Genomic DNA, 18,855 nt, shown 5'->3' with positions numbered 1-18,855 from the left:
AGTCCTCCTAGATTCATGGCTCACCTTGGAAGATCACATGGTGGCTGTGACTAGGGGGGCTTTCGCCCAGGTTCGCCTGGTGCGCCAGTTGCGGCCCTATCTAAGCCGGGATGATTTATGCACGGTCACTCACGCGCTCGTGACCTCTCGTCTAGACTACTGCAACGCTCTCTACATGGGGCTGCCCTTGAGGACCACCCGGAGGCTCCAACTGGTACAGAATGCAGCCGCGAGAGTTGTGTTGGGAGTCTCCCGATACTCCCATGTTACACCTCTGCTCCGTGAGCTGCATTGGTTACCAGTTGTCTTCCGGGTGAGATTCAAGGTGCTAGTAATGGTGTTTAAAGCCCTACATGGCAGCGGTCCGGAGTACCTTAGGGAACACCTGCTGCCAGCGTCTACTTCCCTCCGCCCTGTGCGTTCCCACAGAGAGGCCTCCTCAGGGTGCCACCGGTCAGAGAATGTCGACTGGTGGCCCCCAGGGGGAGATCCTTCTCTGTGGGCGCCCCGGAGCTATGGAACCAGTTACCGGTTGAGCTCCGGACGGCGCCCGATCTTCGCTCCTTTCGCCGCGATCTGAAAACATACTTGTTCGAGCAAGCCGGCCTGGCCTGAGGGGGGATTGGTGGGGTTTTTTACTATTTTTATTGGGGTTTTTTAGTATGTATTAACTGTATTTTTAATTGGGCATGTATTTAATTACCTTTTATCTTTTGTAAATCTCTGCGTTTTATTCTTGCTCTGTACACCGCCCTGAGTCCTTCGGGAGAAGGGCGGTATAGAAATATTAATAAATTAAATTAAATTAAATTGTCCACTGGCAGTCCTAGATCCCTCACAGTGATGTTGAGAAAGATACAAACTCTTTTTTTTAAATTCCATTTATATCCCGCCCTTCTCCGAAGACGCAGGGCGGCTTACAAGCTTAGCAGTAGCCTTCATTCTATGTATATGCCTGCTTATTAGGGCTTTCACACACACCCCCAAGCGGCATTATTAGAAAGTCAGCTTAATTGCCCCCAACAATCTGGGTCCTCATTTTACCTACCTCGGAAGGATGGAAGGCTGAGTCAACCTTGAGCCTGGTGGGACTCGAACCTGCACTAATTGCAGGCAGCTGGTGTTACTTAAGGAGGCATTAGCCCACTGCTCCACCAAGGCTTCTATAATCTATAATCTTCTATAGATGCGCATTTAGTTTTTCATGCCAAAGTGTAAAACCTCCTGTTTTTTCACCGCTGAATTGCATTTCGCACTAAAGAGCCCAGTGTTCCATGTTTGGCTATTCCCCCCCCCCTTCTCTCCCTTCGTCTTAAATCATTTAAAATAATGAAATACGGTACAAACCTGGAAGCATGCTACCATATTGGTTCCCATCCACATCTAGTCAAGTCACCCTCAGCTTACAACTATTTGTTTAGTGAACACTTGAAGTTATGATGATCATGAAAACCGTGACCGCTTTTCATTCTTACAACTCTTGCAGCATCCCCGTGGTCATGTGATAAATTTCAGATGTTTGGCAGCTGCCATGCACTTCTGACAGTTGTAGGGTCATGTGATCACCTTTTACAACCTTCTGACAAGGAAAACTAATGGGGAAGTCAGATTCACTTAACAACTCTGCGGAAAACATGATAAAATGGAGCAAAACTCACTCAACAACTGTCTTGCTTAGCAATGGAAATTTTGGGCTGTTTTAGTTGTATGTCAAGGACTACCTGTAATATCTTTTTGTCTTCATTCTTCAAGAGTCTAAATCTCACTAGAGGGCTGAATAGCTCTGAGCAGCCTTCCCAATTTCCAGAGGAGGTAGATTATTCCCAGGCAGGCAAAACCCTCGGATGGCGCAAGTTAGCAGAAAGCCGATCTAAACATTCCAGCACTTTCTTAGGGGAGACTCTCAGTGGAGATCAAAACCTCTCTACACCCCAAATCTTTATGACTGATTTCCTCTGGCTCCCAAGGATTTAGGACAGGAAAGCACCATCAGGTGAGATGCTATAGGAGGGGCATCTACACTCCTGCCTGTCAGGGCTGCAACCAAGAGCACCCACCATGAAGCTTCATTCCTGAAGGAGGAAACTTTACATCTGCTGATGCGAAATGCCGTGTGCGTCTGTAAATTTTCTTGCATGGAAGACTCCATTAAGTCACAGAGGGGAAAAAATGCATCAGGGCCTAGAAAACAGGACCTAAGAAAGTGAGGCTGATAGCCTATATATAATAGAAGAAATGTTTCTAGACTACATTTTTAAAAAGAAAACAAAAGGGAAGAATAGAATATCCCACCAAAGTGCATGGCCGACTGGTCACCAGGCTAAATTTTTTAGAGGGACACTCTGCACTGCCGTTTTTAATGCAGGTCTAGTAAGGTATGGATGGTGATATTGGCCATTTCAGCTATTGGCTCTGACCTCTGTTGCATGGAGGAATCTGGAACAAAATAACCCCAATGTATATTTTATTGATTCCCTTTTCATTCAAGAACTCATGGTGGCATACAAAGCACTTCCTGTGTGGCATAGTGTAATTTACAGGAGAAATGTCCCCCAGACAGCCTGCCTACATCCCGAGACGTACTTTTTGCCTCTCAATATTCCATAGCTCCTGGAAGGAGTCTTCAGGCCCAAGCTAACACTAAATTACAAGCCTTTGCGAATGATTTGGTTTGTGTCTTGGAGGAGCCACTTAAAACTACTACTAAATTGTCGGAGACAATAGAAAAGTTTGGAGAAGTGGCAGGCTTGAAAATAAATAGAGAGAAGACTAAAGTATTAACAAAGAATTTAACAGTTAAACAGAAAAGTCAACTTACAAAAAAGACAAAACTGCAAATAGCTAAAAAAAGTTAAGTACCTAGGAATCTATTTAACAGCAAGATGTGTAACATTAAAAGAGGATAACTATGAAAGACTGCTAAAACAAATAAAACTGGATTTGGAACAGTGGAAAAATCTCCAACTGTCACTGTTAGGAAGAATAGGTACAGTGAAAATGAACATTTTACCGAAAATACTCTTATTATTTCAAACGATTCCTGTAAAATTGGCAAAGGTCTTTTTTGACGAGCTAAACGCAATAGTACTGAGATTTATTTGGCAAGGGAAAAAACCACAAATTAAAGTGAAAATGTTACAAGAAGCTAAAGATAGTGGTGGATTTAGACTTCCGGATTGGAGACTATATTATCAAGCAGCTATTCTACCATGGCTTAAAGAATGGATAACGCTGAGAAATAAAGGTCTATTGTACCTTGAGGGACATGACTTAGAAATTGGTTGGCATGCCTTCCTATGCTACGGGAAAAGTAAAACACGCAGATATTTCCAAAGTCAGCTTATAAAGAATATACTTCTTTTAGAGTGGGAAAGAATAAAGAAAAAAAATTATACTAAGCTACCTGAATGGCTTTCAACAATGGAAGCTTTTGCTTACCCAAATTTAATTAACTACGACAAAGTCGTGACTTATAAAGTTATCTTGGATAACTAAGGGAAATTGAATGACAGACAAGATTTACAATGACAAGGTATTGATTTAGGATGGTGGCCATACTTGCAAATTGAAACATATGAAAAAAGATTTAAAGACAACAGGATTCTATAAAGAACAGACAGAATTTGATCAAACATTGTTAAAAACAGATGAAAACTTGATTAGGAAACTACACATTTCTGCTAAATTTAAAGATGGAAGCAGAACAAGTAAAAGAAACAATGACAACATGGGCAAAAAACTTTGGATATTCTATAGATTTGGAAGACTGGCAGAAACTATAGGATGCAAATATCAGATTTACTAAAGCAGTCTCATATAAAGAAAACTTGTATAAAATGTTTTATAGAAGGCATATGACAACAGTAAGATTAGTGAAAATGTTTAAAAACACTTCAAATAATTGTTGGAAATGTAAACAAAGGCGAGGTACTTACTATCATATCTGGTGTACATGCCCTAAAGCAAAAAGGTTTTGGTTTAAGATTCATACATGGTTGGAAACGATGACTAAAAGACAGATAGAATTTAAGCCAGTTTTTGTTAGGAATATTAGGATCTAATTATGAGAAGGAGAATGAATATTTAATATTGCATGTACTGACAGCAGCGAGAATAGCATTTGCCCAATACTGGAAAAATGAAAACTTAACAAATGAAGAGGTTTTAATTAAGGGTTAGGGTTAGTTTTTGATTATCACTTATTACACTCTCTACAGTTATCTATTACTATATTAACTATTAATTGAACATATGTACCCGGACAATAGCCTGTTTGCTAAAGAATAAGTGTTATTGGGGTCAACAACAATGTTGATCCCCACCCTGTCCTAATCCCAACCCCAATCCTGATCCCAACCCCACCCTAAAGCCTAATCCCTAACCCAATCCTATTTTACCCCTAACCCTATAAAATTCAATAAAATCCTTTTTTAAAAAACAGATGATTTACACCTGAAGAATCATTCACAAATTGGACATTTCAAATGTTTCTCCCCTGTGTGATACATGATGTATAAGGTTAGACCTAATAATGAAATCTTTTCCAAAATCTGGACACTGTTACAGTTTCTCTCCTGTGTGAGTCCTCTGGTGTGTCACCAGGTTGGAATTCTGACTGAAACTTTTCCCACAATCAGGGCATTCAAAGGGTTTCTCTCCTGTGTGAGTCCTCAGGTGTTTCACCAGTTCATAATTACTCATCAAACGTTTCCCACAATCTGAACATTCAAAGGGTTTCTCTCCTGTGTGAGTCTTCTGGTGTATCACCAGTTTGGAATTCACAGTGAAAGATTTCCCACAATCAGGACATTGAAAGAATTTCTCTCCTGTGTGAGTCCTCTGATGTGTCACCAGGTGGGAATTCTGATTGAAACTTTTCCCACACTCAAGACATTCAAAGGGTTTCTCTCCTGTGTGAATCCTCTGATGTTTAACCAGGCTGGAACTGAAACTGAAATGTTTCAAACAATCGGGACATTCAAAGGGTTTCTCTCCTGTGTGAGTCCTCTGGTGGTTCACCAGATCAGAATTTGCAATGAAACTTTTCCCACAAACTGGACACTCATGTGGCTTCTCCCCAGTGTGAATCTTCTGGTGTATCACGAGGTGAGAATTGTTCTTGAAACTTTTCCCACATTCAGGACATTCAAAGGGTTTCTCTCCTGTGTGCGTCCTCTGGTGTGTCACCAGGTTGGAATTCTGACTGAAACTTTTTCCACAATCAGGGCATTCAAAGGGTTTCTCTCCTGTGTGAGTCCTCAGGTGTTTCACCAGTTCAGAATTACTCTTAAAACTTTTCCCACAATCCGAACATTCAAAGGGTTTCTCTCCTGTGTGAGTCCTCTGATGTATCACCAGGTTGGAATTCGCAGTGAAAGATTTCCCACAATCAGGACATTGAAAGAATTTCTCTCCAGTGTGAGTCCTCTGATGTGTCACCAGGTGGCAATTCTGACTGAAACTTTTCCCACAATCAGGACATTCAAAGGGTTTCTCTCCTGTGTGAGTCCTCTGGTGTGTCACCAGACTGTAACTGTGGCTGTAACATTTCCCACACTCAGGACATTCAAAGGGTTTTTCTCCGGTGTCAGTCATCTGGGATTATGGGATTAAAATAAATGAGATTAAAATAAAAATAAATAAATCTTGTGTTTCTCCACTTAGTAATTTACAGTGAAACCTGTATCACAAACTGGATACTCCTATGGTTCCTCTCCTATGTGAGTTACTTTGCTTGGTAAAGCATTTACCATATTGGGAGCACTGATAATGCATCTGTCCGGTGTGGGTCTTTTTATGAACCAGAAGGGAGCTATTCTGACCAAAGATTTTGTTACATTAGTAGCACTTGTATGCCTTTTTTCCAGTTTGGATCCTCTTCTACCTAATCACCTATGCTTTTGCAATTTGTGGTTTATGCCACAATAGTGACATTTCTGGAGCTTTTCCACCAATGATATGCTGGAGGAAGTCAAAAATGTGTGTGGTCCCTTGCTTAGTGGCGCTTTGATTTCACCCTCTGTTTTCTTCCTTCTATTGGGAGTTCTGCATTGCTGTCTCCCCTGTATCCAATTGACCTTTTCTTCCCCATTGACTTCCAGATTTTTCCCACTTTTTCTGAACAAAAAAATAATCCCCTTCGCCTTGTCATGTAACGTATCCTTGTGTTCTGCATACTCTACTATTTCCAGTTTGAAATCTCTTCTTGATTTTTCTCTTGCCTTTCTCTTCCTGGGATGGGAGAATTGTGTAATTTTCTGAAGGAAATGGAAAATATTTTGATTTCTGGCTTGATATGTTTTCCTTTTCAAAACTTATTCTCACTTCTCCAGAGTGCTCTTATTGCCATCCTCTTTGTCTGTAAGATTGAAAGAAAAGTGTAACTTTAATTGTTGATACAATGCTTGCAGATGTGAAAAAAAGGAAAAAGTATACATTACATTTAGAAAGCAAACATGCCACAATGCTAACCTCTTACATTAATTATGATTCATTGGACATTCCAGAGATCCATTCAATCGTGAAATTCCCTTGACTTGCATCAGTCATAAATGGTAAGCGCTGCTGTGGGTTATCATAAAATATATCTGGAAGTCTGGGGTATACATTATACAATTGAGATATATGGAAAGAGTAATATAAATACACATACCTGTAGTTATATCTATGTGGAAAATTCATGTTTTCAGCCTGAAAACAAAAAGATTACTGTCAAAACTTCTGAGCTAATTTTTAGAGGTGTGGTGCCTTTAACTGATGAAAGGATGCCTAAAGCCTCTGCATGATTTCCACATGGAAGTCCTCGTCTACAAATAAGGGCAAAAACTACTCCCCACAATCCCTCAGCTGACATCCCAATTGAAGTACTCCTCACTTAATGACTGCAATTGGGACTGGCATCTTGGCTATTAAGCAGACTGATCATTAAGCAGGACATTGGCATGATAGTGCCAATTTACAACTATTCTTCTGGACTTGTTAAAGAAATCACCATGGCTGGTTAAAGGCAATTTCACATGACTGTGGCTTGCAATTTCCTGCCGGTATACCCATTGATTTTGTTTGTCAGAAGCTAGCTGGGAAGATTACAGATGGGGATCATGAATGTGGGATACTGCAGACACCATAAACGTGCAACAATTGGCAGCATCCAAATTGGTCTAACTCCCTTTTCCTGCATTTTCATAATCATAGGCACAGTGAAGAAGTGGTAAATGTGGGTAACGTGTTCAACTGAACATCCTGAAAGGTCTTCCATAGCTATTTTTTAAGAAGTGCTGGATTAACCACAGTTGAACCTTGCTAACACACATACGGGGCGCCAATAGGAAATACCGTGCTTGTTAGCTATAAATATAATTAAGAAAATAAAAATCCCAGAAAAATATAATAGCAGATTCAATCTGACATTGTTGCCAAGAAAACAGCAGGTCCGCAAGAGAATAATGAGAGTTGAAAGGGACCTCAGAGGTCTTCTAGTCCAATCCCCTGCTTAGGAAGGAAACCTATATCATTTGGACAAATGGCTGTCCAATCTCTTCTTAAAAACCTTCAATGATGAAACATCCACAACGTCTGGAGGCAAAATGTTTCATTAATTGTTCTCATTGACAGGAACTTTCTCCTAATTCTAGTCTCCATCTGTTACTTCTTGTTCTGGTCTCACACTTTGGCACACAGGTCAATCGACTCCAATTTTGAAAAAGTGCCATCATTCAAACACAAACTCTCCATGTGGCATTTTAGTCCAACAACTGAAGCCTCTCTGCAGCCCAACCAATAAACTGGCTCTTCTGCACACCAGTCTCTGTTCCCCCAAAATGCCCTGCAGGCAGTTATAGGAGCTCCCAGGCCTGTCCCTTGACCGGAAATTCTGTTCATCTTTCTGAATATTATCACAGAACCCTCTTGATCTCTTTGGAAAGCTGTTTGTAAAAAACAGTGGAAAGCTTCATTTTCAGTGTAGATTACACAACTCATAAGAGAACTAACATTTAAATTGAAAACCTCCACAGACAGGGCTGTTCACTGACATGGGCAGAGAGAAACAGGCATGCATCAGTCAGCAAAGGGAATCTGGGCACCTAAGAGAGGCAGATTCAGGGGCTCCATCTCAAAGGAAGCCCACCTGGACAGGGCAGCCCATTGGCCAAGCCCACCTGGACGCCTCTCGGCTCTCCCTCACCCGCCTTCCAGACGCCATTCAGCTCCTCCTCGCAGGGTCCCCGCCCTCCCCTCCAGCCTCGCTCCCTCCCAGCCCAGAGCTCCCCCCGTCCTCTCCCTCCTCCTCCTCCCCTCCAGGCACTGGCAGGCTGACCCTCCCCAGCAGCGAGAGGGGAACGTGGGAACGGGGGTGCCCAACCTTCCGGGAATCCCCGGGAGCCCCCAGGCGGGGAGCCGGGCTGCGCCAAGAGGGGGGGGCTGCGGGGCAGGAGGGGGGCTGTTCCTCTGCAGCTCTTCAGCGAGTCGCTCTGGGTCGTTAGAGGGAATTTCACGTGGCTGCGACTTGCAACCTCCTGCCAGCCTCTCCGGGGATTTTGCTTGGGAGAAGCTGGCTGGGAAAGTCACAAGCGGGGATGCGGCGACCCTCGTGAACGTGGAGCGGCTGGCAACGTCCGAACCGAGCAGCCCGACTCGCTCCCGGCTTCTCCTCCGAGCCGCCCCTCAACTCACCTGCCAGCCGCTGCTTCGACCCCGGGAAGAGCTCAAAAGCCCCCCCCCCCATGCATTTTTCCTCCCCTTGAGTGACCCGGAAGAGGAGGTTGCTCTGATCTTCTCCTCGCCTCCCATCCTTTCTAGCAATGCAGTACTCGATGGTTGCAACTCCTCTCACCTCCACCACAGACGCCGCTTTCTAGTGGCAGATGCCGCCTACCTGACCGACATCTCGCGATAGGAGGCCGAAATTCACGCTTGTCCCGTCTCTGCCTTTGGCGTCTCTGCAGAAGGCACCCCGAGGAAACCTGGATGGAGTATTTTAAGTGCAGCATTAATTCATCAGTAACGCTTCATGCGATCTTGATGCTATCCTTCTGCAGATGCAGAGTAGGACTGCATTCACTTTTTCTGCAGCTGCATCGCATCGCTAGCTCCTACTTAGGTGATTGTCCACTGGCAGTCCTAGATCCCTCACAGTTAGTGATGTTGAGAAAGATACAAACTTTTTTTTTTAAATTCCATTTATATCCCGCCCTTCTCCGAAGACTCAGGGCGGCTTACAAGCTTAGCAGTAGCCTTCATTCTATGTATATGCCTGCTTATTAGCGCTTTCACACACACCCCCAAGCGGCATTATTACAAAGTCAGCTTAATTGCCCCCAACAATCTGGATCCTCATTTTACCTACCTCGGAAGGATGGAAGGCTGAGTCAACCTTGAGCCTGGTGGGATGCGAACCTCCACTAATTGCAGGCAGCTGGTGTTACTTAAGGAGGCATTAGCCCACTGCTCCACCAAGGCTTCTATAATCTATAATCTTCTATAGATGCGCGTTTAGTTTTTCATGCCAAAGTGTAAAACCTCTTTTTTCACCGCTGAATTGCATTTTGCTCTAAAGAGCCCAGTGTTCCAGGTTTGGCTATTCCCCCCCTTCTCTCCCTTCGTCTTAAATCATTTAAAATAATGAAATACGGTACAAACCTGGAAGCATGCTACCATATTGGTTCCCATCCACATCTAGTCAAGTCACCCTCAGCTTACAACTATTTGTTTAGTGAACGCTTGAAGTTATGATGATCATGAAAACCGTGACCGCTTTTCATTTACAACTCTTGCAGCATCCCCGTGGTCATGTGATAAATTTCAGATGTTTGGCAGCTGCCGTGCACTTCTGACAGTTGTAGGGTCATGTGATCACCTTTTACAACCTTCTGACAAGGAAAACTAATGGGGAAGTCAGATTCACTTAACTCTGCGGAAAACATGATAAAATGGAGCAAAACTCACTCAACAACTGTCTTGCTTAGCAATGGAAATTTTGGCCTGTTTTAGTTGTATGTCAAGGACTACCTGTAATATCTTTTTGTCTTCATTCTTGCAGAGTCTAAATCTCGCTAGAGGGCTGAATAGCTCTGAGCAGCCTTCCCAGTTTCCAGAGGAGGTAGATTATTCCCAGGCAGGCAAAACCCTCGGATGGCGCAAGTTAGCAGAAAGCCGATCTAAACATTCCAGCACTTTCTTAGGGGAGACTCTCAGTGGAGATCAAAACCTCTCTACACCCCAAATCTTTATGACTGATTTCCTCTGGCTCCCAAGGATTTAGGACAGGAAAGCACCATCAGGTGAGATGCTATAGGAGGGGCATCTACACTCCTGCCTGTCAGGGCTGCAACCAAGAGCACCCACCATGAAGCTTCATTCCTGAAGGAGGAAACTTTACATCTGCTGATGCGAAATGCCGTGTGCGTCTGTAAATTTTCTTGCATGGAAGACTCCATTAAGTCACAGAGGGGAAAAAATGCATCAGGGCCTAGAAAACAGGACCTAAGAAAGTGAGGCTGATAGCCTATATATAATAGAAGAAATGTTTCTAGACTACATTTTTAAAAAGAAAACAAAAGGGAAGAATAGAATATCCCACCAAAGTGCATGGCCGACTGGTCACCAGGCTAAATTTTTTAGAGGGACACTCTGCACTGCCGTTTTTAATGCAGGTCTAGTAAGGTATGGATGGTGATATTGGCCATTTCAGCTATTGGCTCTGACCTCTGTTGCATGGAGGAATCTGGAACAAAATAACCCCAATGTATATTTTATTGATTCCCTTTTCATTCAAGAACTCATGGTGGCATACAAAGCACTTCCTGTGTGGCATAGTGTAATTTACAGGAGAAATGTCCCCCAGACAGCCTGCCTACATCCCGAGACGTACTTTTTGCCTCTCAATATTCCATAGCTCCTGGAAGGAGTCTTCAGGCCCAAGCTAACACTAAATTACAAGCCTTTGCGAATGATTTGGTTTGTGTCTTGGAGGAGCCACTTAAAACTACTACTAAATTGTCGGAGACAATAGAAAAGTTTGGAGAAGTGGCAGGCTTGAAAATAAATAGAGAGAAGACTAAAGTATTAACAAAGAATTTAACAGATGAACAGAAAAGTCAACTTACAAAAAAGACAAAACTGCAAATAGCTAAAAAAGTTAAGTACCTAGGAATCTATTTAACAGCAAGATGTGTAACATTAAAAGAGGATAACTATGAAAGACTGCTAAAACAAATAAAACTGGATTTGGAACAGTGGAAAAATCTCCAACTGTCACTGTTAGGAAGAATAGGTACAGTGAAAATGAACATTTTACCGAAAATACTCTTATTATTTCAAACGATTCCTGTAAAATTGGCAAAGGTCTTTTTTGACGAGCTAAACGCAATAGTACTGAGATTTATTTGGCAAGGGAAAAAAACCACAAATTAAAGAGAAAATGTTACAAGAAGCTAAAGATAGTGGTGGATTTAGACTTCCGGATTGGAGACTATATTATCAAGCAGCTATTCTACCATGGCTTAAAGAATGGATAACGCTGAGAAATAAAAGTCTATTGTACCTTGAGGGACATGACTTAGAAATTGGTTGGCATGCCTTCCTATGCTACGGGAAGAGTAAAACACGCAGATATTTCCAAAGTCAGCTTATAAAGAATATACTTCTTTTAGAGTGGGAAAGAATAAAGAAAAAAAATTATACTAAGCTACCTGAATGGCTTTCAACAATGGAAGCTTTTGCTTACCCAAATTTAATTAACTACGACAAAGTCGTGACTTATAAAGTTATCTTGGATAACTAAGGGAAATTGAATGACAGACAAGATTTACAATGACAAGGTATTGATTTAGGATGGTGGCCATACTTGCAAATTGAAACATATGAAAAAAGATTTAAAGACAACAGGATTCTATAAAGAACAGACAGAATTTGATCAAACATTGTTAAAAACAGATGAAAACTTGATTAGGAAACTACACATTTCTGCTAAATTTAAAGATGGAAGCAGAACAAGTAAAAGAAACAATGACAACATGGGCAAAAAACTTTGGATATTCTATAGATTTGGAAGACTGGCAGAAACTATAGGATGCAAATATCAGATTTACTAAAGCAGTCTCATATAAAGAAAACTTGTATAAAATGTTTTATAGAAGGCATATGACAACAGTAAGATTAGTGAAAATGTTTAAAAACACTTCAAATAATTGTTGGAAATGTAAACAAAGGCGAGGTACTTACTATCATATCTGGTGTACATGCCCTAAAGCAAAAAGGTTTTGGTTTAAGATTCATACATGGTTGGAAACGATGACTAAAAGACAGATAGAATTTAAGCCAGTTTTTGTTAGGAATATTAGGATCTAATTATGAGAAGGAGAATGAATATTTAATATTGCATGTACTGACAGCAGCGAGAATAGCATTTGCCCAATACTGGAAAAATGAAAACTTAACAAATGAAGAGGTTTTAATTAAGGGTTAGGGTTAGTTTTTGATTATCACTTATTACACTCTCTACAGTTATCTATTACTATATTAACTATTAATTGAACATATGTACCCGGACAATAGCCTGTTTGCTAAAGAATAAGTGTTATTGGGGTCAACAACAATGTTGATCCCCACCCTGTCCTAATCCCAACCCCAATCCTGATCCCAACCCCACCCTAAAGCCTAATCCCTAACCCAATCCTATTTTACCCCTAACCCTATAAAATTCAATAAAATCCTTTTTTAAAAAACAGATGATTTACACCTGAAGAATCATTCACAAATTGGACATTTCAAATGTTTCTCCCCTGTGTGATACATGATGTATAAGGTTAGACCTAATAATGAAATCTTTTCCAAAATCTGGACACTGTTACAGTTTCTCTCCTGTGTGAGTCCTCTGGTGTGTCACCAGGTTGGAATTCTGACTGAAACTTTTCCCACAATCAGGGCATTCAAAGGGTTTCTCTCCTGTGTGAGTCCTCAGGTGTTTCACCAGTTCATAATTACTCATCAAACGTTTCCCACAATCTGAACATTCAAAGGGTTTCTCTCCTGTGTGAGTCTTCTGGTGTATCACCAGTTTGGAATTCACAGTGAAAGATTTCCCACAATCAGGACATTGAAAGAATTTCTCTCCTGTGTGAGTCCTCTGATGTGTCACCAGGTGGGAATTCTGATTGAAACTTTTCCCACACTCAAGACATTCAAAGGGTTTCTCTCCTGTGTGAATCCTCTGATGTTTAACCAGGCTGGAACTGAAACTGAAATGTTTCAAACAATCGGGACATTCAAAGGGTTTCTCTCCTGTGTGAGTCCTCTGGTGGTTCACCAGATCAGAATTTGCAATGAAACTTTTCCCACAAACTGGACACTCATGTGGCTTCTCCCCAGTGTGAATCTTCTGGTGTATCACGAGGTGAGAATTGTTCTTGAAACTTTTCCCACATTCAGGACATTCAAAGGGTTTCTCTCCTGTGTGCGTCCTCTGGTGTGTCACCAGGTTGGAATTCTGACTGAAACTTTTTCCACAATCAGGGCATTCAAAGGGTTTCTCTCCTGTGTGAGTCCTCAGGTGTTTCACCAGTTCAGAATTACTCTTAAAACTTTTCCCACAATCCGAACATTCAAAGGGTTTCTCTCCTGTGTGAGTCCTCTGATGTATCACCAGGTTGGAATTCGCAGTGAAAGATTTCCCACAATCAGGACATTGAAAGAATTTCTCTCCAGTGTGAGTCCTCTGATGTGTCACCAGGTGGCAATTCTGACTGAAACTTTTCCCACAATCAGGACATTCAAAGGGTTTCTCTCCTGTGTGAGTCCTCTGGTGTGTCACCAGACTGTAACTGTGGCTGTAACATTTCCCACACTCAGGACATTCAAAGGGTTTTTCTCCGGTGTCAGTCATCTGGGATTATGGGATTAAAATAAATGAGATTAAAATAAAAATAAATAAATCTTGTGTTTCTCCACTTAGTAATTTACAGTGAAACCTGTATCACAAACTGGATACTCCTATGGTTCCTCTCCTATGTGAGTTACTTTGCTTGGTAAAGCATTTACCATATTGGGAGCACTGATAATGCATCTGTCCGGTGTGGGTCTTTTTATGAACCAGAAGGGAGCTATTCTGACCAAAGATTTTGTTACATTAGTAGCACTTGTATGCCTTTTTTCCAGTTTGGATCCTCTTCTACCTAATCACCTATGCTTTTGCAATTTGTGGTTTATGCCACAATAGTGACATTTCTGGAGCTTTTCCACCAATGATATGCTGGAGGAAGTCAAAAATGTGTGTGGTCCCTTGCTTAGTGGCGCTTTGATTTCACCCTCTGTTTTCTTCCTTCTATTGGGAGTTCTGCATTGCTGTCTCCCCTGTATCCAATTGACCTTTTCTTCCCCATTGACTTCCAGATTTTTCCCACTTTTTCTGAACAAAAAAATAATCCCCTTCGCCTTGTCATGTAACGTATCCTTGTGTTCTGCATACTCTACTATTTCCAGTTTGAAATCTCTTCTTGATTTTTCTCTTGCCTTTCTCTTCCTGGGATGGGAGAATTGTGTAATTTTCTGAAGGAAATGGAAAATATTTTGATTTCTGGCTTGATATGTTTTCCTTTTCAAAACTTATTCTCACTTCTCCAGAGTGCTCTTATTGCCATCCTCTTTGTCTGTAAGATTGAAAGAAAAGTGTAACTTTAATTGTTGATACAATGCTTGCAGATGTGAAAAAAAGGAAAAAGTATACATTACATTTAGAAAGCAAACATGCCACAATGCTAACCTCTTACATTAATTATGATTCATTGGACATTCCAGAGATCCATTCAATCGTGAAATTCCCTTGACTTGCATCAGTCATAAATGGTAAGCGCTGCTGTGGGTTATCATAAAATATATCTGGAAGTCTGGGGTATACATTATACAATTGAGATATATGGAAAGAGTAATATAAATACACATACCTGTAGTTATATCTATGTGGAAAATTCATGTTTTCAGCCTGAAAACAAAAAGATTACTGTCAAAACTTCTGAGCTAATTTTTAGAGGTGTGGTGCCTTTAACTGATGAAAGGATGCCTAAAGCCTCTGCATGATTTCCACATGGAAGTCCTCGTCTACAAATAAGGGCAAAAACTACTCCCCACAATCCCTCAGCTGACATCCCAATTGAAGTACTCCTCACTTAATGACTGCAATTGGGACTGGCATCTTGGCTATTAAGCAGACTGATCATTAAGCAGGACATTGGCATGATAGTGCCAATTTACAACTATTCTTCTGGACTTGTTAAAGAAATCACCATGGCTGGTTAAAGGCAATTTCACATGACTGTGGCTTGCAATTTCCTGCCGGTATACCCATTGATTTTGTTTGTCAGAAGCTAGCTGGGAAGATTACAGATGGGGATCATGAATGTGGGATACTGCAGACACCATAAACGTGCAACAATTGGCAGCATCCAAATTGGTCTAACTCCCTTTTCCTGCATTTTCATAATCATAGGCACAGTGAAGAAGTGGTAAATGTGGGTAACGTGTTCAACTGAACATCCTGAAAGGTCTTCCATAGCTATTTTTTAAGAAGTGCTGGATTAACCACAGTTGAACCTTGCTAACACACATACGGGGCGCCAATAGGAAATACCGTGCTTGTTAGCTATAAATATAATTAAGAAAATAAAAATCCCAGAAAAATATAATAGCAGATTCAATCTGACATTGTTGCCAAGAAAACAGCAGGTCCGCAAGAGAATAATGAGAGTTGAAAGGGACCTCAGAGGTCTTCTAGTCCAATCCCCTGCTTAGGAAGGAAACCTATATCATTTGGACAAATGGCTGTCCAATCTCTTCTTAAAAACCTTCAATGATGAAACATCCACAACGTCTGGAGGCAAAATGTTTCATTAATTGTTCTCATTGACAGGAACTTTCTCCTAATTCTAGTCTCCATCTGTTACTTCTTGTTCTGGTCTCACACTTTGGCACACAGGTCAATCGACTCCAATTTTGAAAAAGTGCCATCATTCAAACACAAACTCTCCATGTGGCATTTTAGTCCAACAACTGAAGCCTCTCTGCAGCCCAACCAATAAACTGGCTCTTCTGCACACCAGTCTCTGTTCCCCCAAAATGCCCTGCAGGCAGTTATAGGAGCTCCCAGGCCTGTCCCTTGACCGGAAATTCTGTTCATCTTTCTGAATATTATCACAGAACCCTCTTGATCTCTTTGGAAAGCTGTTTGTAAAAAACAGTGGAAAGCTTCATTTTCAGTGTAGATTACACAACTCATAAGAGAACTAACATTTAAATTGAAAACCTCCACAGACAGGGCTGTTCACTGACATGGGCAGAGAGAAACAGGCATGCATCAGTCAGCAAAGGGAATCTGGGCACCTAAGAGAGGCAGATTCAGGGGCTCCATCTCAAAGGAAGCCCACCTGGACAGGGCAGCCCATTGGCCAAGCCCACCTGGCCGCCTCTCGGCTCTCCCTCACCCGCCTTCCAGACGCCATTCAGCTCCTCCTCGCAGGGTCCCCGCCCTCCCCTCCAGCCTCGCTCCCTCCCAGCCCAGAGCTCCCCCCGTCCTCTCCCTCCTCCTCCTCCCCTCCAGGCACTGGCAGGCTGACCCTCCCCAGCAGCGAGAGGGGAACGTGGGAACGGGGGTGCCCAACCTTCCGGGAATCCCCGGGAGCCCCCAGGCGGGGAGCCGGGCTGCGCCAAGAGGGGGGGGCTGCGGGGCAGGAGGGGGGCTGTTCCTCTGCAGCTCTTCAGCGAGTCGCTCTGGGTCGTTAGAGGGAATTTCACGTGGCTGCGACTTGCAACCTCCTGCCAGCCTCTCCGGGGATTTTGCTTGGGAGAAGCTGGCTGGGAAAGTCACAAGCGGGGATGCGGCGACCCTCGTGAACGTGGAGCGGCTGGCAACGTCCGAACCGAGCAGCCCGACTCGCTCCCGGCTTCTCCTCCGAGCCGCCCCTCAACTCACCTGCCAGCCGCTGCTTCGACCCCGGGAAGAGCTCAAAAGCCCCCCCCCCCCATGCATTTTTCCTCCCCTTGAGTGACCCGGAAGAGGAGGTTGCTCTGATCTTCTCCTCGCCTCCCATCCTTTCTAGCAATGCAGTACTCGATGGTTGCAACTCCTCTCACCTCCACCACAGACGCCGCTTTCTAGTGGCAGATGCCGCCTACCTGACCGACATCTCGCGATAGGAGGCCGAAATTCACGCTTGTCCCGTCTCTGCCTTTGGCGTCTCTGCAGAAGGCACCCCGAGGAAACCTGGATGGAGTATTTTAAGTGCAGCATTAATTCATCAGTAACGCTTCATGCGATCTTGATGCTATCCTTCTGCAGATGCAGAGTAGGACTGCATTCACTTTTTCTGCAGCTGCATCGCATCGCTAGCTCCTACTTAGGTGATTGTCCACTGGCAGTCCTAGATCCCTCACAGTTAGTGATGTTGAGAAAGATACAAACTTTTTTTTTTAAATTCCATTTATATCCCGCCCTTCTCCGAAGACTCAGGGCGGCTTACAAGCTTAGCAGTAGCCTTCATTCTATGTATATGCCTGCTTATTAGCGCTTTCACACACACCCCCAAGCGGCATTATTACAAAGTCAGCTTAATTGCCCCCAACAATCTGGATCCTCATTTTACCTACCTCGGAAGGATGGAAGGCTGAGTCAACCTTGAGCCTGGTGGGATGCGAACCTCCACTAATTGCAGGCAGCTGGTGTTACTTAAGGAGGCATTAGCCCACTGCTCCACCAAGGCTTCTATAATCTATAATCTTCTATAGATGCGCGTTTAGTTTTTCATGCCAAAGTGTAAAACCTCTTTTTTCACCGCTGAATTGCATTTTGCTCTAAAGAGCCCAGTGTTCCAGGTTTGGCTATTCCCCCCCTTCTCTCCCTTCGTCTTAAATCATTTAAAATAATGAAATACGGTACAAACCTGGAAGCATGCTACCATATTGGTTCCCATCCACATCTAGTCAAGTCACCCTCAGCTTACAACTATTTGTTTAGTGAACGCTTGAAGTTATGATGATCATGAAAACCGTGACCGCTTTTCATTTACAACTCTTGCAGCATCCCCGTGGTCATGTGATAAATTTCAGATGTTTGGCAGCTGCCGTGCACTTCTGACAGTTGTAGGGTCATGTGATCACCTTTTACAACCTTCTGACAAGGAAAACTAATGGGGAAGTCAGATTCACTTAACTCTGCGGAAAACATGATAAAATGGAGCAAAACTCACTCAACAACTGTCTTGCTTAGCAATGGAAATTTTGGCCTGTTTTAGTTGTATGTCAAGGACTACCTGTAATATCTTTTTGTCTTCATTCTTGCAGAGTCTAAATCTCGCTAGAGGGCTGAATAGCTCTGAGCAGCCTTCCCAATTTCCAGAGGAGGTAGATTATTCCCAGGCAGGCAAAACCCTCGGATGGCGCAAGTTAGCAGAAAGCCGATCTAAAGATTCCAGCACTTTCTTAGGGGAGACTCTCAGTGGAGATCAAAACGTCTCTACACCCCAAATCTTTATGACTGATTTCCTGTGGCTCCCAAGGATTTAGGACAGGAAAGCACCATCAGGTGAGATGCTATAGGAGGGGCATCTACACTCCTGCCTGTCAGGGCTGCATCCAAGAGCACCCACCATGAAGCTTCATTCCTGAAGGAGGAAACTTTACATCTGCTGATGCGAAATGCCGTGTGCGTCTGTAAATTTTCTTGCATGGAAGACTCCATTAAGTCACAGAGGGGAAAAAATGCATCAGGGCCTAGAAAACGGGACCTAAGAAAGCGGGGCTGATAGCCTATATATGGTAGAAGAAATGTTTCTAGACTATATTTTTAAAAAGAAAACAAAAGGGAAGAAT

General features: G+C 42.8%; 3 protein-coding genes across 9 annotated transcripts in view; all 3 read right to left on the bottom strand.

The window, feature by feature from the left end:
- LOC308664077 (uncharacterized protein) overlaps positions 1 to 18,855 on the bottom strand; it is a 102,625-nt gene that overhangs the window by 56,468 nt on the left and 27,302 nt on the right. The gene's annotated exons all lie outside the window — the stretch shown is intronic.
- Positions 2,456 to 8,704, bottom strand: LOC308664096 (uncharacterized protein). Of its 4 annotated transcripts, none has more exons than XR_014025602.1 (2): positions 6,222 to 7,530; positions 2,456 to 5,595 (listed from the first exon to the last, which is right to left on the bottom strand). XR_014025602.1 is itself a non-coding variant. In XM_081321094.1 (2 exons), exon 2 carries the CDS (start codon positions 5,593 to 5,595, stop codon positions 4,561 to 4,563), a length of 1,035 nt encoding a protein of 344 aa, XP_081177220.1. In that variant the 5' UTR covers positions 5,596 to 6,358; positions 8,674 to 8,704; the 3' UTR covers positions 4,360 to 4,560. The 4 variants fall into 4 exon arrangements, 3 of the variants coding, with proteins under 3 accessions (XP_081177220.1, XP_081177221.1, XP_081177222.1); XM_081321094.1 differs by adding an exon at positions 8,674 to 8,704 and having other exon boundaries at positions 4,360 to 6,358; XM_081321095.1 differs by having other exon boundaries at positions 4,360 to 5,595; positions 6,144 to 7,437.
- Positions 12,670 to 16,991, bottom strand: LOC308662161 (uncharacterized protein). 4 transcript variants are annotated; one of them, XR_014025116.1, is made up of 2 exons: positions 14,509 to 15,817; positions 12,670 to 13,882 (listed from the first exon to the last, which is right to left on the bottom strand). XR_014025116.1 is itself a non-coding variant. In XM_081317676.1 (2 exons), exon 2 carries the CDS (start codon positions 13,880 to 13,882, stop codon positions 12,848 to 12,850), a length of 1,035 nt encoding a protein of 344 aa, XP_081173802.1. In that variant the 5' UTR covers positions 13,883 to 14,645; positions 16,961 to 16,991; the 3' UTR covers positions 12,670 to 12,847. The 4 variants fall into 4 exon arrangements, 3 of the variants coding, with proteins under 3 accessions (XP_081173802.1, XP_081173803.1, XP_081173804.1); XM_081317676.1 differs by adding an exon at positions 16,961 to 16,991 and having other exon boundaries at positions 12,670 to 14,645; XM_081317677.1 differs by having other exon boundaries at positions 14,431 to 15,724.

This window comes from Vipera berus (assembly GCF_964194415.1).
Source record: "Vipera berus genome assembly, chromosome: 2".
NCBI lineage: Eukaryota > Metazoa > Chordata > Lepidosauria > Squamata > Viperidae > Vipera > Vipera berus.
The sequence above is the reverse complement of the archived record's forward strand: the minus strand, read 5'-3'. Positions and strand labels throughout refer to the sequence as shown.